The following is an 18,111-nucleotide window of genomic DNA, read 5'->3' as shown; positions in this document are numbered from 1 at the left end:
CCTCCTGCGTGCTCTTTACACGTCCAGACTCCCAACTCTGTAGGAGCAGTTCAAGGAAGATGCTATTAACAGAAATACACTCCAGCTATGCCCAGCTGCCACCTATAGTCCCTTGGAAGACTGTGTTCCTTCAGGGTTTCTGGGGGAAAGAAGGGGAGTGTTTAAAGTTACTTTGCTAGCTTAGGTGAAAAACAATAATGATATCCACTAATTAACCTCTTCTGGATATAACTGCAAGAGCTTTCGGCATTTGCAAAACAAAACAGGATAGAGAATCTTAACAAAGCCCACGAATCACACACATTAAACTTGTGACAATCATAATTTTATCTTTAAAATTGCTTGTTTCTCTGTGTGTACACAGAATTCTAAACTTAAGAGGTAAATTAATACAATTCCAAATACCTTGAGCATTCTGTATTGGGATATCATTACATACGTGTCTGTGTGTGTACACACGTGCACGTGTGAATGTGTGTATGAATGTGTGTGAACAGGAGAGGTAGTGGTATGTAGAACAGCTCAAACACCCTGCTGCAAAAGATTTAAAACGTTTTATTTCACCATCTCTCCCAGCTCTCTGAGGTAGCCAGTTGAAGATAAACACCCATTGAGATGCAAAACATTTCAGGCAAACCCTCCTTGATAGTTTTCTGATTTTTCCATTTCCTTTTCCTGAGTTGTCCCCTTTCTTCATTCACTTTATTTCTATTCCATCACTTTTCACCTGTTCTCCTTAATCACTCCCTGAATTTATAATTTTCCACAGTAGTACGAAAAAATATTTCTTGGGCACCTATATGCCATGGTACACTCATCTTGAGGCATCATCTCCATTGAGCCAATGGGAGCCTGAGGCTGGAGATGAAGGCAGGCAGTACTGGGCTGCCAGGTCTGCAGCACAGGCCCCCACTTCACTACTAACTAGATCTATGACTGGGTTGCCCCCTGTTTACCCAGAACAGCGTAGTTTACACCCATTGCTCTGGCATAATTATTAATGGCATCCCTTCCACTCTCAACAGTATCCTGATTTGGAGTTTAACAAGTTCATCCCGTCTATTACCCTAGACAATGTTCTTTACTCCTCTGGACCTCAGTTCCCATAATTTGAAAAAGGATACAGGATTAGACAGTATTTTAAGCTTTTTTTTAAATCTATTTTTGTGATTTCCAATTGTTTTAAAATTAAAGTAATCCAGTCATGAAATTAAAGATCTTTCAACCTCTACTTCCCTCCTTTCTATAAACTGATGTATACTTTACTCCAACCAGTTGAGACCCAACCTAACTATGTAAGCAGAACTTAACATTGAAGGGTCAATAATGAGTATCTCAGAAACTGATGAAAAATGAGCTGGAATCAGTGCAAATTTTGTATAGTGTATTCTATTCATCTCATCCCCTGAACCACTTCCTGGTTTGGATATCATACATTAATTATGCCAGGCCCTGGATACTCCCCACCATGAGTGAGATCTGTTGGTATGAAACACCATTTTTACCTAGACCTCCTACCCTAAACAGAAACGGGCCAGGAGGTGGTATCTGGACACAAGGCATGAAATTCCTGCAACAGGACAGAACTTGAAGTCTTGAAATATAAGGCATTTTAACCATATGAGGCAGCAAAAGAAGAAATGGATGACAGAGCAGGACAAGCCAATGTTCCATTACCCCAACCTTCTATTACCTTAGGCAAATAAAAAACTTATTCTGGAGTAAATACATTTATTGATACCCATTTTATATAGTTCAATGAAATAATCTATAAATATAAAAGCATTTTTTTTTTTGGATATCACCATGGTCCATGTAAATACTCAACAGTCAGAATCGTCTGCAGGAAGCACTCCAAGTCACACTGTTAGGTTTACAGACCTGAATATACATATTTCATTAAACAGTGGCACTTATGTACTCAAGTGGTCCAGTGGCTTTGGAATACATGACTACTGGGCATGTGGAGTAAAAATAACGTGTAAGTTTAAGTCGATGGAAAAGGGTATCAACCTTCAACAAAAAGAAACAATTATGAATTAATATCCTAGGTGAAGAAAGTACCACAGTTGACACTTGGCGTCAGAATACTGAAGACGAAGTATGTTTAACGACACGTCGTGGTGCCAATGTGCTCTCCTCAGTCCCAGTGGACAGTCCACCAGCGCCTGAGGGTCATTCAGGGTCAACAAAACAGCAATTCTTAAAGGATCTCGATAGCTTAGAATAAAAGGAATGTGGGGGCTGGTATCAAGTTTAAAGAAAAGTGAGCTACATAATTCAGTGACATAATGCATTTCCCTCCTAAGAGGAGGAGATTGCGGGGAAAACAAAATTTTTTTTAATTCCCTTTGTTACAGTGATCAGAATCATTTATCTAACGTGGGAGCAAGAACCCAGATATCTGGTACCCAAAACACAGGTGCAAAAATTTTCTTCTGTTTTAAAGTTTGTTCTTCAACACTTCCGAGGGAACTAATGCAGCGGCCACTGTTGAGCCTTGCTCTTGACTTGATGCAGCATAAAATTTTCTCATTTCCTCAGAAACAAATACAGAAATGTCCCTTGCTGCAGTCAGACCATGTGTCTTCTGAGTTAGCAAGCAAATGCATTTAGAAGGTCTGAGGTGTGCAAGGTCCAAAACTGAAATCTGAGAGGCAGTGTTAGAACTTAAGCAAGGCAGGATTTTCAGAGACTGCTCAAATGAAAATCTAAGCGAAGCAGATAAAAACTCAGTTCTTTCTATTATTTTCAACTGGTAATTGACAGCAACATTCTCTGGTAAGGATGGGTAAGTGATGTTATCTCCAGGTCCAAAATATCCCAACTACTTAAAGTAGGACCCCCAAGAGGAGAAAGACACTTGAGGTCTGTGGTCTATAGAATTCTTTTTTGCCATTTTTTTAAAAAAAAGAAATAGTAGCTTCAGTTGCACACCACTGGTTGAAGGGGTTTTCATCCAAATGAGAAACTCTACCCCTTGTCTCTAGTGCAACAGGCACCAGACTCCCACAAGCGGCAACTTCCATGTCCTGTAGCACATGGCATCTGACCCTGGAGTGAGGAATAAGCTGGCACAGACCCCGACCACCGGCATTCAGGCTAGATGGCATTTCGCGGCGTGCCGTTGTGTGTCAACGCTTTCAGGCTGGGGGCACTGGTCTGGTGACCACAGCTCCTGTGAGAAGTCACACCCACCTCAAAAACCTCATGAATAGCTTTTCGGAAACAATGGAAGTTGTAGTCTATTAAACCTGCAGGAGAGAAAAAGGAGATTAGGCCTCCTGAATGTCAACTGTGAGACTATCTACTAGGAAACATTTGGTGACGGAAAAAAATAATTGATATGTATTTAAAAACATATATCCAATTGAGGAATTCTTCACACTGGAAACATGATGAAGCGTATGCCCAAGTGTTAACACTGGTTACCTCTGGGGCCTGGAAGTGAACAGGGTAAATAAAAAAGCAATCAGGAAGACAAATTTGCTAAGAAAATTTACAATGAAATCTAAAGTCAAAGTAAAATACTTTTTGATTTATCAAGCTTTTCCTTTTACAAGTCTCTGAGGCAGCCAAAGAAAAGATGAAGTGAACAGTTGGAACAGTTTTGCAAACTGCTTAGTAGAGCCATGGGGTTGGGAGGTGTCAGAGAGGCCCATCAGGCAGAGTCTCAGGAAGCCTGCTTCCCCTATACGGGAGGTAAGGCAGCTCCGTCCTCATCTGCTCTATGAACCGGCTTCCAAATAAGATTTCGGTCAAACAAAGGGCTCCCTACAGGTACGTATGGACATATGACCAATTCTGGCCACTGAAATAAATGCAAGTGTGTGAGACTTCTGTGAAGTCTCCTTAAAAGGAAGACTTCCCTATTCCTCCCCATTCCTCCTTAATGTCCAGAATATGGATAAGATTGCTGGAGTTCCAGGAGCCATTCCAGATCACGAGGAGAACTTGAGAATAGAAGCCAGTGCTGAGAAGGGCAGAGCAGAAAGAGAGGACTTACGTCCTCGAGGATACTGGGACGTAAAGACAGCACACGAGAAAGAAATCACAACAATCTGATGTTAAAATGACTACTGTGAAAGAAGTCCAAAGGTGGGAGAGCCAAGTGCAGGGCAAAAGCAGCAATGAAAGCTCCAGGTGTGAGGCAGAGCTCTGAGGATACCGGCAGGATTTAATCAGGCAGGAAGGGAGAGCAGAATCACAAGACAACAGCAGGGAGCTGGCAATGAGGAAACACAGCACACAGGTGGAAAACAGGAAACAAACTGGTCTGGCTGGAGATAGGGGCAGAGAATTTTGGGGAAAAGTACTGAGAATGGAGTCTGAATAAGCAGGTTAGAGTCAAATTACAGAGGTCCTTCAGATTCAGGAAAAAAATGAAAGTTTTAATAAGTTCAACGACATTAAAACTGACTTCTATGCAAATGGTAAAATTAAACTGACAATCAAGGAAATGTGAACACTGGCTGGATATTTGATGATATTATGAAATCACTGTTTTTTTGGGTATTTTTACACAACTACTGATGGTAATACTGCTATGCTTTAAAAAGCGCACTACCAGTTACAGACACCTGCTGAAATCTGTATAGACAAAATGATTTGATGTTAGAGATTTGCTTCAAAATAACCCAGTAGGGGGCTTCCCTGGTGGCGCAGTGGTTGGGAGTCCGCCTGCCGATGCAGGGGACACGGGTTCGTGCCCCGGTCTGGGAGGATCCCACAAGCCACGGAGCGGCTGGGCCTGTGAGCCATGGCCGCTGAGCCTGCACGTCCGAAGCCTGTGCTCCGCAACGGGAGGGGCCCCAGCAGTGAGAGGCCCACGTACCGCAAAACAAAAAAAAACAAAAATAAAATAACCCAGCAGGGGAAAAGGTATAGCAAGCAAATAAGAATGGCTATGATTTTGATAACTGTTGAATCTGGGTGATAGATAAAAAGGGGTTCCTCACATTATTTTCTCTACTTTTTTATGTTTGATAGTTTCCACAACAAAAGAGCAAAAGATAATAATTTAGTTGTGAGGAGGATATACAGCAAATAAGACTGACCATGTCTTGATGACTGTGAAAGCAGGGAGATGGGTACATGGAATCGCTGTGCTAGTCTACTTTTGTGTATATCTGAAAATTTCCATAGCCAAAAGTTTCTTAAATTTTTAAAGATTAGAATGGAGAGGGCTTCCCTGGTGGCGCAGTGGTTGAGAGTCCGCCTACCGATGCAGGGGACACTGGTTCATGCCCCGGTCCGGGAAGATCCCACATGCCGCGGAGCGGCTGGGCCTGTGAACCACGGCCGCTGAGCCTGCGCGTCCGGAGCCTGTGCTCCGCAACGGGAGAGGCCGCAACGGTGAGAGGCCCGCGTACCGCAAAAAAAAAAAAGATTAGAATGGAGAAAAATAAAGAACTCCTAAGTACAAAAAAGACACAGTACAAAAAAGATAAAAGTATACGAACAGATAATTACCAGAGAAGACACCTGAACAGACATAAAAGGGTACCTGCAGTGAAAAAGATGCTTGCTCTAACCCGTAATTAAAGAAATAAAAACCAGAGCCAAATGAGATACCATTTCACACCTACCAGACTGACAATAACTAAACAGTCTAACAATATCAAACATTATCAAGAACATGAAGTGACAAGAACTCCCACAAAGCACTGTCTGGGGTGAAAATAAAGCCACTTTGGAGAGCAATTCAATAATGCCTAATAAAGCTGAAGACATATGTCCTCTATAAATTCCACTCCTAAATACTTATTACTCTTGAGAAATTCTCCATATGTGCAAAGGCAAACTTGTTCATGAGCATTTCTTGCAAAACTATTTGTAATCTTAAAAATCATCTAGATGTCCAGCAAGAAGAATATAAATTGTGGTACATGCAATCCATAGACTACTGTGTGGCAGTGACAACTGAATGAACGAACTGGAGCTACATCTATCGATACGGGTAATTCTCAAAAACAATCTTGAATGAAGAGAAACAAGCAACTTGCAGAAGACAACTTACATTTGGACATCATTTACACAAAGATACACAATATCCTATATTGTTTAAGGATAGATATGAAGTGAAAGACTAAATCATGCACAGGAAAAAGAAAACACTACATTCAACAGAGCGCAAGAGGGGGTTTCAACTGAGAAACACACAGAAGACAAATATGTATTTGTCATGTTTCAGTTCTTAAGCTCAAAGGTGAATACTCACATTTTTGTTGTACCCAAAACACTTTGTATATCTAAAATATTTCATTAATATCAACATCAGTGAAATAATATTAATTCATTCAATATTAATTAATATCACAAAACCCAAGCAGAAAAGCAGGGACTTGTTGCAGTGAATAAGAGTTACTATAGATCCTTGAGTAGTTAAATAACATGATAAAAGGAATTTTCTGAAACCTAGTCTGCCTTTAGAATAAAAGATGATACATGCTGAGCCATTAATATATATGTTGAATGCAGCACCACAGGCTGGAGGAATGAGGACCTGGATTGGAGTCACCAACAGTGTAAATGGAAAGGACACCCGAGAAACAGTTCCAAGAAACAAATGGTAAGATTTGGTGAAAACTGAATGTAAACACAGGAAAAGAACAGAAAAAGGAAAACACAGAATGCTCTCTGTGAGATGATCTGCAAGAGCCTCATGGGCAATTACACCATACGATTACCTGACTGCACATAGCTAAGCTTGGACACCAGAAAAATGGCGCAACGAGTAACAGAAGTAGAGTAGCTGGGATGGTCGTGAAACAAAGGGGAAAATATTCATCAGTTTTTGACACCATGGACAAGATAAAATATTTAAGTGAAGATGTCTTACTAATAGCTCCAAACACAGGATGGAAACACAGGCCCAAGCCAGAGTTGGAGAGGTGAATTTTTCAATCAACTACACAGAGAAGATTAACTGAAGGCATGGATGAGATGCGCTGACCAGGAGAATTAAGTGAAGAAGTGAGCAGGAGACCTGGCTCTGAAGAACACTCAGAAAAAGAAAAACAGAAGAAACAGGACAGGTGGTCAGAGAAACAAACACATAGAAGAACCCGGAGAGTTCTGCTTTAGGGAAGCAGAGAGAAGAAAGCTTGAGGGAGGAGGGATTGACAGCACATGCTTCAGAAGCCTGAAGAGGCCACAGAATGAGAAAAGGCCACTGAATGCAGCAAGAAGACCTAGTAACCTCTCAAACAGCTTCAGCAGACTGGTTCAGGTGGAAGCCAAACCGTAGGCAGTTAAGACAGGTAATGGAAGGATGTAAAATGAGAGAGGCTGGAATAAAAAACTTGATTTAAAATAAAAGACCAAAAGAAGGCAGGAGAAAGTCTGCACTGTACGTGGACGGGAAGGCACAGAAGGAGTTTGAGCTGGTAAATCCCCTAACACTGCAATATTGTTTTTTCTTGCTTTCAAGAACCTAAGAAATTCTGACAAAGAACTTAAAGAAATCTTTTTAAAATGCATTACCTTTTCGTTCAAAACTTTCTTCCCTAAGGATGCAGACCAGTGCCAAAAACTTAGTCACCTCCTTTAAATACAGGACCGTTGTGTTATTCAGCTTGATGATGGCCATAGATTCTTTGTCGTAAGCACTTCCACTTCCATCTTCCTTTAACCTGTTTTAAAACAAAGTATCATCCATTAGAGGTTTCCCAACTCAGCATTTTGTCACATTTGCACAACAATAAGGGTTTCCACCCAGTTTCCTGAACGTCTTTTGAGAAAGGAGAATGCCTGCTGTCCCTTATTGGAACAGAAGCTGTGTTTAGCTATGGGTGCCCAGCCCATGCTGCAGTATTCATTCCATGCACTCACATCACCTTCTTCACCTAGGATGCATGGAACACAGCAGGTTTCCAACATTCCCTCACACTAATTGGCGCTGACACCCTCTACAAATAAAGAAGGACCTGAAATATGAAAACTGCCATCAATGAAAAAGGAGTAAATACAAGAACTAAAATCAATAAATACGGTCCCATTCAAAAAACGTAAATCAAGAGTCAAGTAAGCAGGACTTCCTGGTGGCACAGTGGTTAAGAAACTGCCTGCCAACGCAGGGGACATGGGTTCGATTCCTGGTCCAGAAAGATCCCACATGCCACAGAGCAACTAAGCCTGTGCACCACACTACTGAGCCTGCACTCTAGAGCCCGCAAGCCACAACTACTGAGCCCGCATGCCACAACTACTGAAGCCCGTGTACCTAGAGCCCGTGCTCCGCAATAAGAGAGGCCACTGCAATGAGAAACCCGCGCACTGCAACAAACAGTAGCCCTGCTCGCCGCAACTAGAGAAAGCCCGTGCGCAATGAAAACCCAATGCAGCCAAAAAAAAAAAAATATCAAATAAGCAGCAAACTGAACTTCAATAAAGCATACCGAATTGCACACATGTATTGTGTTAAGAATACGAATGGCTATTTCTCTTCTTTTTTTATAATGCACTTTATCATATATAATGTAGTTTACAGTGTACCTTATACTGAAAATAAACTTTATAACTAAATTTGATTTATGAAAATTTGATTTATTTTAAAGAAAAAGCGAATGTTCTATTCATCCATTTTTAAAATTAGGAATAGGAACAGGAAACTCTTCTGCATAACCTACGGACAAAATCTCATTTTCACTGTGGAAAGAATAAAAACAAAGGAGAGCATATAATCACAAAACTGAAAAAGAGACAGGAATGCAAGACAAGAATAGACAGGTAAAGAAGAGGTAACACAAATGCATTCTCCTACCCAGAGGCAGCTGGACAAAGACACTGACAAGGTTAGGCGGAGAGAGCAAGGTAAAGGGTAGGGACAGAGAGATGAAAGAGGAATTTAGACTAGGTGGAGCAGAGAGGAACAACAGATAAAGGACACAGGTATCAGAAAGCAAAGGTAATGTCAGAGCATCGAGAAAGTGCACTGTGAGGACTGACATTAATACATGAGATGAATCAGGGCTATTAGAGGCTGCAGAGGTTACTGGCTTTTGAAACACCAGTAAGTTCACCAAAGTTTTCACCTATCCTCTGGGTTATTCTACAAAATCACTTCTTTGCCAGCTTTTACAAATTTCTGTATAGAGTGTGGTAAATATGCATAAAACAAGAGTTTATATTTTAGAGACTTATTTTGGAAACTTAGATGTATAGGTCAAATGTTTATAAGTTCTTCTGACATCCAGAATTCTGATTTCCTTGTTTCTGAGCTCTCTGAAAGATTAAGGATCCCTCAGTTCCACAAAACCTGAGATTAAATTAGGAACCAGTACATACTTTGTTATTCAGAGTGTTTTAAATAAATTAATCTTATTTATTGATCTAGCTAAGTTGCAGTAGTGAGAAGACACAGTACAAACCCCCCAAATAATAGCGGGTGAAACTTGCAGTGATAGTGAGTCTGGCACTAGTCACACCGGTCTTATCCACCTATGCTGAAGGAGTAAGACCCAGCAGCCCACCCACACAGAAATCATGCTCCAAGTTGAAGCACTATGGTCAGAACAATTCTACTTCATACACTACTTGCTAGACGCCTCAGAAATTAATCCCCCTGACAAATCAAGCTGGTAGTCTTCCCCGTATCTGAGATCTTGCAGAAATATATATGTACGACTTACCCATATATACAAGACACATCAATTACAACATCAATCATGTCACAGCAAAGTTCATATGACTGCATATCCACAGGAGAACTGTCTGTTGCAATGTAGATTTTGCTGACAACATCGAAGAGAAAAGCTTTTTCAATACCTGAATTCTTGAAAAAACAAAATTGAGTGTTCATTTTTTAAGAATCACAATTTGTAAACTTATCAAAGATCTTGAATCACTGATTAACATCCAAGAGCATTTTTAATTATACAACCTAAAACCAAAAGAGCAAATAGTACTTGCTTAGGAGACACGTCTCTTATCCAAAGAATAATAGTGGAATTATTTCTCTGCTCTGATTTACTGACATAATCGCACCAAATTTGTTTTTTCTTCATCCTCTTTACTTAAATGAATTATTTCCTAAGATGCCACACACACATCCAAAAAAATCTCCAAAAATCAAGCCATGCTACATTTTCAATAATCCTTTTTGGGGCAATAAACAATCTCTGATTCAAATGACCTTGCTACCAGAAAGGCTTGATGTGGCAAAGAATGTTTCACGTCAACATCTAGCATAACCCAAAAAGCCCAAAGAATTGGGGATCACTATACATTGAGTCCTTCAAAGAAATGTTTGGGAAATATAGTGGCTGAATGCTAAATTTATTGGAAAAATATCCTTTTTTATTAAGCTGAATCCTCAAAATAAGTAATGTGAAATATGACACAGATTACAGTTAGCAAGGAAAGGATCAATTTTTCAATGTGACCTCCAATAAGGCAGAGATTAAGTCCAATTCCCAAAACCCAATCTACCCTACTTTCTACTCTTCCTTCAGGAAACAGATACCATGAAGATATTAATTCAGAAAGCATGAGAAAATTTCTCATCAGGGCATTTTAAAACAAGAAGAAGTGAGTATTAAGGAAAAAAATTCAGAAAATAACTCAAGCCTTTTTTTTTTTTGCGGTACGCAGGCCTCTCACTGTTGTGTCCTCCCCTGCTGCGGAGCACAGGCTCCGGACGCGCAGGCTTAGCAGCCATGGCTCACGGGCCCAGCCGCTCCGCGGCACGTGGGATCTTCCGGGACTGGGGCACGAACCCGTGTCCCCTGCATCGGCAGGCGGACTCTTAACCACTGCGCCACCAGGGAAGCCCTCAAGCCATTTTTTATATGTTTTTATTACTTACTTTACACTTAATTGTATTATTAGTCCTTAAGCTTGATTCAGACTAATTCCAGCAATTTTTTGGAGAACTTGATAACACAAATATATTCAACAAAAACGGAACCAGAAACTACAGTGAATTAAATAGCTCACTTACTGATATAAAGATATTTAATAGATTTTCCAAGGTCGGTAGTTGTGGGATAAGTTTCTGCACCACCTTACTAAAGGCTTCAAATATTGAATGGTCATAGATACTAGTCAAATAAAAGCTGAAAAACACAACATAGTTTGATTAATTTGAAAAATCTTAAGTCCAGTGACAATTATCATGATACATAGAATTTTAAGTTTCTTAACATTTGATTTCCGTAAGTTCCAATACAGCCTCTTTATCTTGTGTACCATATCCATCATGAAAGATGACAAATGCAGTTTCCCCACCTGGCTTGTAGCTCTCCATCCCTTTATTGCATTTACACAGAGGGCAATTGAGGCAGTACACAGGAAAGCATTTTCAGATGCAGAAACCTGAATATTCACCTAAGTCTTTGCAATCTGATCCAAAAACCTTGGTTTCTTAAGCCCATAACTGACAAAAACCAAGATAAAAACCAAGAGAAAGCTCATAGGAGATAGGTGACATTCATTAAATAAGAATACAATACAGGTCTCTACTAAAATGTTACCGCTTCAGAAAGTTCCCTCCTGACCCCCCTACCTAAAATAGTACCCCTGTACCCATTACTTTCAACGCCTTTCCCCTAATTTGTTTTTCTTCACAGCACTGGTAAGCACTTAAAATTATACTATACATTTATTTATAAATGCTTCTGAGCTGTCTCATTCATCAGAATATAAGCTCCATGAGGACAGAGACTCTGTCAGCCTTGCTCACAGCTGCAGGCCCACTACCCTGAAGAGTGCTCATAAACATTTGGTGAATAAATGAATGAATAAAATTGGAGCTTAGAATTTATGTAAATAACATATTATGGAGGATGAGAGCAGGGGCTCTAGAGAGAATGGAACAGCTATCTGGAGGCCTAAGAGGATGCACAGTGAAGTAAATTTGTAGATTCAACAAAACACGTATTTGCGAGAGAGAGACCTTTAACAGTAACAGTGTGGTCAATTGTACCTACTTTTTCACTCAGGGAATATACTCTTCGTTATAAAGTTGTATCCATTATATAATTATAAACACAAATTACAAAGTCAGAGACACATAACTGTTTATATCACACTTTGTACCTAATTTAAAGATACTTTCAAAGAGCTCACCTAAGAAGCTAACCTAGATGGGGCTCTAATCTAGATGTCAGAACAATGGCACAGGTGAGACCAAGATGATCCCCCCACAGGCACTAGGGTCAAAGGAATATTTTGGCAACGTGAGAAGGTCCTGCAGGAACTATGAGGCTTGGAGGTGGATGGGGGCAGGGAAGAACCTCCAAGCCACAGGGCACTTTATAGTAAGCTAAGTTTCTGGAAATTGGAAATCAAATACAGCCTCATCCATAGGCCTGCTAGTTATTAATAAAGCTTAATGCTGTTAACAAGGCCTAGGGCCCCACAGAGAACTGGAAAAAGGGATGGTGCGTACCAATGAGGCGGGATGCCCTGGAAAGGGACACAGACATGGTGTTAAGAGGACCAGAAGGGTTCCCATGGGCACTGGAGAACACAGGACAATCATGGCTTAAAATCCATCATTCATGGTGGAAGAATAAGATTGAAGAATTTTATGGGAAGATACTTTCACTTTCTCCTACAAATACTGCTGAATTTTTTTAAAGCCTGAATTACTTGCACATATTTTAATCCAGGCTAGAGGTCAATGAGACTTTTCTATGTGGTTTCCTAGGAGAATAACAGAAGGATCTTGGAGCCAGAGGCCCTAGAGAATATTAGGGGTTGAAAAATGGGGGTTGGCTTGAGCCTATAGAGAAGTCATTATAACAGACCAGGGATAAGGAAATAGCTATGGTTTGTCTCTCGCCTGCTTCCCCTTTAAGCTGTTTATATCATCAAAAGAACATTTTCTTGGGTACTTTTTATTAGTCATTTCTACCTAAACCATAAAAAAATAAATAAATAAGATGTAGGAAATATTTCTTATACACTTTCAGAACACAAGTACACAAGTCATCAATCCTATCTAATAGGTGTTCTTTAATAATTTAATATTTAATTACGAATCGGCAGTTCTTTAAACTTGAGAGCTCTTTAAACTTGATAAGATACACTCACTTAACCCAATTTTTAGAGATTCATAAAAGCGTGTTTTAAAAAACATAAACAAGATACATTACAGTCCAGACATTAAAGTGTACCCTCTTTAAAAAGCTCTTCCTACTGAAACAGACACTGTGAAAGCTCAAGCTACAGACTTTTACAACAAATGCGACAGAGATTCCCTGAACTGAGGCAAGGAGGAAAAAAAATAATAATAATGAAACCAAGAGAGGGGAGCCCCAAAGCAGATTTATGCCATGAGGAAACAGCCTGACTCCAGTCTCTCGAGATGAATTTGTAAACACACCTACAGAAACACACTTCACATGACTTCCACCTCTGGGAAAATGCAAAAAAGGGGGAAAGTAACATCTCAATAACATTAGGCTCCCAAACCTGCTTGAATTCAACAACAAAGAGATCAAAAACATTACAGATTTGGGAAGGGTATACCAGTAACAGAGAGCTACGTGTTTGTAATGACAGAGATGGGAATACATTTACACACTTTTCAGGGCTCTCATATCAAACACACAGGTTGTTACCTAAGGTGGAGTTTTTCTAGCCCAGCATCTGCAAGGTCATCATTGGCCCTTTGATGAATGTCCCTCTGTGTTTCTATTTTGTGATCATCAGACAGACCATCAACTTTGTGAATAAAAACCTCAAAATTCATGTCTGGGTTAACTTTGTAGGCTTTAGAAACAGTAATGTGAAGTCTTGTTAAAGCCTCCATGTAGTCATCCTGTAAGTCAGAACAAAATATTTTTTAAAAAGAAATCTTAAGTTAAGAAAGCCTCAAACTACCTCTTTCCCCAACCACAGAAAATATATTATCCTAATTATTCATAAATATTCAAACATCCAAATACATTAACTTATACCACTAAACAGATCTTCAATCGCTCAAGATAAAGAATTCAACTACCAAGTTAATGATTGTAATTTTTCATACTGATAATATAAGGAAAAGAAATGGGAAATGGACACTTCTTCCCAATAGAATTTTTAAAGTAATCCCAGCTCTGCCATTTATTAGATGTGTGACTTTAAGCAGGTTGCTTAAACTCTGTGATCTCAGTTTACTTATCCATAAAATCGGAATTACAGTACCTACCTCCCAGTTTTGTGAAGACATTAATTAGGTCATGTATATGAAAGCAGCCATTACAGATCCTGTCACTCAGAAAGCATTCCTAACTAATGCTTAAGATTAGAAAAAGTAAGATTCTTAAGGATGGAGACACATCCCATTAGTCTGAGTGCCCGCCACATGCTAGGCCCTCAATAAGTGCTCGTTGGGCTAAACCCTACTTGGTCAACTAAAGAAACTATTCACTTTAATATTTACTGACTCAGTTCTCACATTCCTTCTTATATTATGGGCACTGATGAGACCTTTTCAGTGAGTGACATCACTACTGTAATAGTTAACAGAGTACAGCAATATCTACTATTAACAAAAACGGGACGCTGCTCACTAACTAGAACTCAGGGATATAAACCATATCTCCTAGTCATCTGATATTTTGTACTTGTACAATGGCATGCCTGTTCCCAAAGCACCTCTGCAGGTACATCTCTCGCACTGTTAGGGAATCTACTGGCAAAGAAATAAGCTGCAAGAAGCACATGACAAATAAACAACTTTCCTTTGTCCCTACATCTTCCATCACCAAAGAAGAAAAGTAAACATTATCATTTCTAACTACCTGTGCATCAATGACATATATCAAAGCTCCTGTTCCCCTGAAGATCATCTCGTAGTCAAAAGTAGGGTCGAAAAAGTCCATTTGCCCAGGAAAATCCCATATTTGGAAATTCACAAAGGAGCTATTTGAAATGTCATCTTTGTAAATCTTGTTGGTACTTTCCAAAAAGAGGGTCTCGTTGGGTGACATTTTATGAAACACCACCTGTCAAAAGAAAGAAAACAATTTAATGACTACTCCAATTTTTATTTAAAATACAGAACTCCACCCTGAATTAACATAATTTAAAGAACTTGATCCTATAGCAAAAATTTTAAAAGAGGTAAAAAGTGAATGGTGTATCCACTGGTATCCACTATCCTTTAACTTCTAACAGAAGACACCAAATTACTGAAACCAAATCACCAGAAAAGGTGAAACTTTTCTGCTATTTTCTGTCTGTATTCAATACTAGCAGTAGCAATGTCTCTCATTTCAGTTTGATTTTTTTTCTGTAAAACTATCAATTCTGCCAAAATCTGCCTTAAGATTATGAAAACGTATAAAGTTTAAGCAGTTTTGTTCAATGAAAACTTATCAGGCTCTGAGAAGTAATCAGAAATGAAAATGACTGGACCCTGCCCTCAATGGGTTTGCAGTCTTGTGGAAGAAATGAAACAAAGGCAAATTATACCAAGCAGAAAGTGACATATTGAGGGAGAAGGAATATATGTGGGGAGGGGAAAGAATGGGAGTTGACAGGGAAAAGACAGCTCCCAAATAAATGGTAAAGGCAATTGTTAAGAAACAAAATTATCAAACAAAATTATCACAATCTATACAATTCTAACACAAAACTAATTTGCCTCTCTGTTACTTTCTAGATGAGGAAAATGGATAGTTACTCCCAAGGCTTAGATAGTGAGTAACAAGTGAAATGAATTAAAATCAGTTTGCTAAAAACCTACCATAAATGTACTCAGATTTTGCTGTAAAGGTAAAAGATAAATAAAACACAGTAATCCATTACATGTGGAAGAAGACTACTTCTTAAAAACATCATGTCTACAGAATATCATGCAGAGATTTATTTTGGAGAGACCTCTGCAACAGAGTGGAAAGGGCAAAAGGCCAGGTATCTAGCATTTTATCGCCAGCTCACTTTGTGTGTAAGAGCCATGGCTGATGAAGGAGGTCAACCCTGCCTCTATTTCCCCCTTATTAAAAAGTGAGGAACCCTCCATCCGTTCCCCACATTCCCCAAGTGAAAGCACATGGACTGACAAAGGTCTGCAAATATTCTCCAGGTCTCAAAATTTTTGTAGCCACTCACAAACGGGGGAAAATCACTAGTAATTATACTCACCGGGCCACAAGTACTAAAATAGGTGGAAGAACAGCCCCCAAATCCCACAAATGTCACAGTGAAGTCTCCTTCGTACTAGTAACAAGAGGAGGCATTACAAAGGCCAAAGAGTTAGTCACTACTCTTTCTGACGCTGCTCCCTGGGGCTCACCTGGGAAGCCCTGAAAACTCAGATCACCTGAAGTGAGAGGCACAAACACAACCGGGTCCGGGGAGGGAGTGTGGGAAGTTCTCCAAGTTAGAACCGGGGAGCAAGTCTCAGTTTCGTGAATGGCACAGGGGCTGGGTCCCAGGAGGCGAGGTCCCGGGCGGTGCCACGGACACCTGCCTCGCTCCGGCCACTCGGGGAGCGCGGGGACCCAGTCGGCCTCGGCTGACCTGGGCGTGGACTCCAAGATCGGGGTCCCGACGAGGGCCGCGCCCGGGCTCTGCTCACCGGAGGAGAAGAGAAAGTGCGCTGGGACAGCCCGGCCGCCGCCCTCCTCGGGGCCTCCCCCCCGGCGGCCACCCGCGCCCCCGGGTAGAGGAGGGAGGGGGAGGGGCGGAGGGGCCGGCGAGGCCCCACTCACCTTCTGGATGGAGGACTTGCCGCTGCGCCTGAGCCCCATGAGCAGAATCCTAGGCTTGGAGCTGTCAGCGCCCCCCGGGCCACAGCCTCCGCCGGCCCCCGCCCCAACCCCGCCGCCCGCCGCTGCCGCCTCCTCTTCTTCCTCCTCCACGCCGTAGCCGAAGTCCTTTGGGAACGAGTCCGCCGGGCCGTAACTGCCGGCGAGGGGCGTCTCCTCCGCCCCGTACTGCAGGGACATGGTGCTGGAGCAGCCGCCGCCCGCGCCCTGACAGGCCACGCCAGGCCGAGCCAGGCCGCCGCCTCCCCAGGCCGCCGCCGCCACCGCCCCCGGCAGCCGCCACCGCCATGCGGCCCGCCCCCCGGAGCCCGGCTCTCATAGGCTCGGCGCCCGGACCCGGCCCCTCATTGGCCGCCCGAGCTGCCACTCGGGAGCAGCAAGGTAGGTGGTGCCCGTCACGTGCTCGGAATCACCTGACTCGGAGCCGTGGAGGGGGGAGGAGGAGTCACGAGGAGGGTGGCCCGGCCCGACTGAGCCCTGAGCCCTCTGCCCTCCGCCCCAGCCGGCACTTCGGCCCTGCCCAGCCACGTACCTTGCTCCTCACCGCTCTCCTACTTTCTTCCGGGCTCCGGAGGCCATCGCAATAGGAGATGCTCTCTGGGCCCTTGGGAGAATTGACTGTCCTCCTACTACTATTGTGCTCGCCCAACCAGTATTTATTGATGCCCGCGAAGTCCTGGGGCACAAGGGGCACAAAACTGGAACCGCCTTGGACCCTGCCTGCCCTCAAGTTGCTCCAAGATTAATGGGGATCGGACCTCTGCGTAAGTAGCTTCCGTACGAGATATCAAATCGTAAGGTGAAAGGTAGATAAAAATGCTCGAGAGTTGGGTGGACGCATCTCTAAGGAGCTGGCGTCTGAATAGTTCTAGAAGGATGGATATGGTTGGGATGTGCAAAGGTATGGAGGAGGAGCCAGCCAGAGTGAGGGCAAAGCCTCAACCAAGGCAGTCATGGGTGAGATAGTTCGTTCTAGCAGGTAACTGGACCCTGATAGGAAAGCAAGTGCAAGCAAGGGAGAATGTCTTATCCTCTTTCTTCAGCAAATCACTGACAGTGAATACTCCTGCCACTTCACACTCATCAGGACCAGATTCCCCCTCCTCCCCACCCAAAGTCTACTTCTTCAGTAATCCTGTCCACCCATAGAACATTGCATCTTCTATGACCTCCTTCAGATCAGAAACCAAAGGAATGAATAAAGAAAGCAAACCAAAGCAAATGCTTATCACCAATGTTTGGGAAAGCTAGAGGAATTTTTACTCTTCAGTCAGGCTTTAGAATTGGAAATTTGACAAAAGAGGATCCTCTTCCTGAAGGGGGCATGGGGGGTGGTACTGATCTTCCAAGGAAACTAACTTCTTGATTGTGAAGGGAAAGCATGTATGCAAATCTGGGACTTGGT

The 18,111-nt window shown here is 41.9% G+C and overlaps 1 protein-coding gene across 1 annotated transcript; it reads right to left on the bottom strand.

Annotated features, from left to right (window-relative positions):
- Positions 1–1,714: 1,714 nt before the first annotated feature.
- Positions 1,715–17,043, bottom strand: RRAGC (Ras related GTP binding C). The gene is made up of 7 exons (XM_027109025.1): positions 16,650–17,043; positions 14,736–14,939; positions 13,569–13,768; positions 10,943–11,057; positions 9,633–9,775; positions 7,486–7,634; positions 1,715–3,254 (listed from the first exon to the last, which is right to left on the bottom strand). Exons 1-7 carry the CDS (start codon positions 16,884–16,886, stop codon positions 3,103–3,105), a joined length of 1,200 nt encoding a protein of 399 aa, XP_026964826.1. The 5' UTR covers positions 16,887–17,043; the 3' UTR covers positions 1,715–3,102.
- Positions 17,044–18,111: the final 1,068 nt, after the last annotated feature.

This window comes from Aethalodelphis obliquidens, unplaced genomic scaffold (assembly GCF_003676395.1).
Source record: "Aethalodelphis obliquidens isolate GAN/ISIS:26980383/991018 unplaced genomic scaffold, ASM367639v1 scaffold9, whole genome shotgun sequence".
Taxonomy (NCBI): domain Eukaryota; kingdom Metazoa; phylum Chordata; class Mammalia; order Artiodactyla; family Delphinidae; genus Aethalodelphis; species Aethalodelphis obliquidens.
This window is presented reverse-complemented; position numbering and strand designations above follow the sequence as displayed.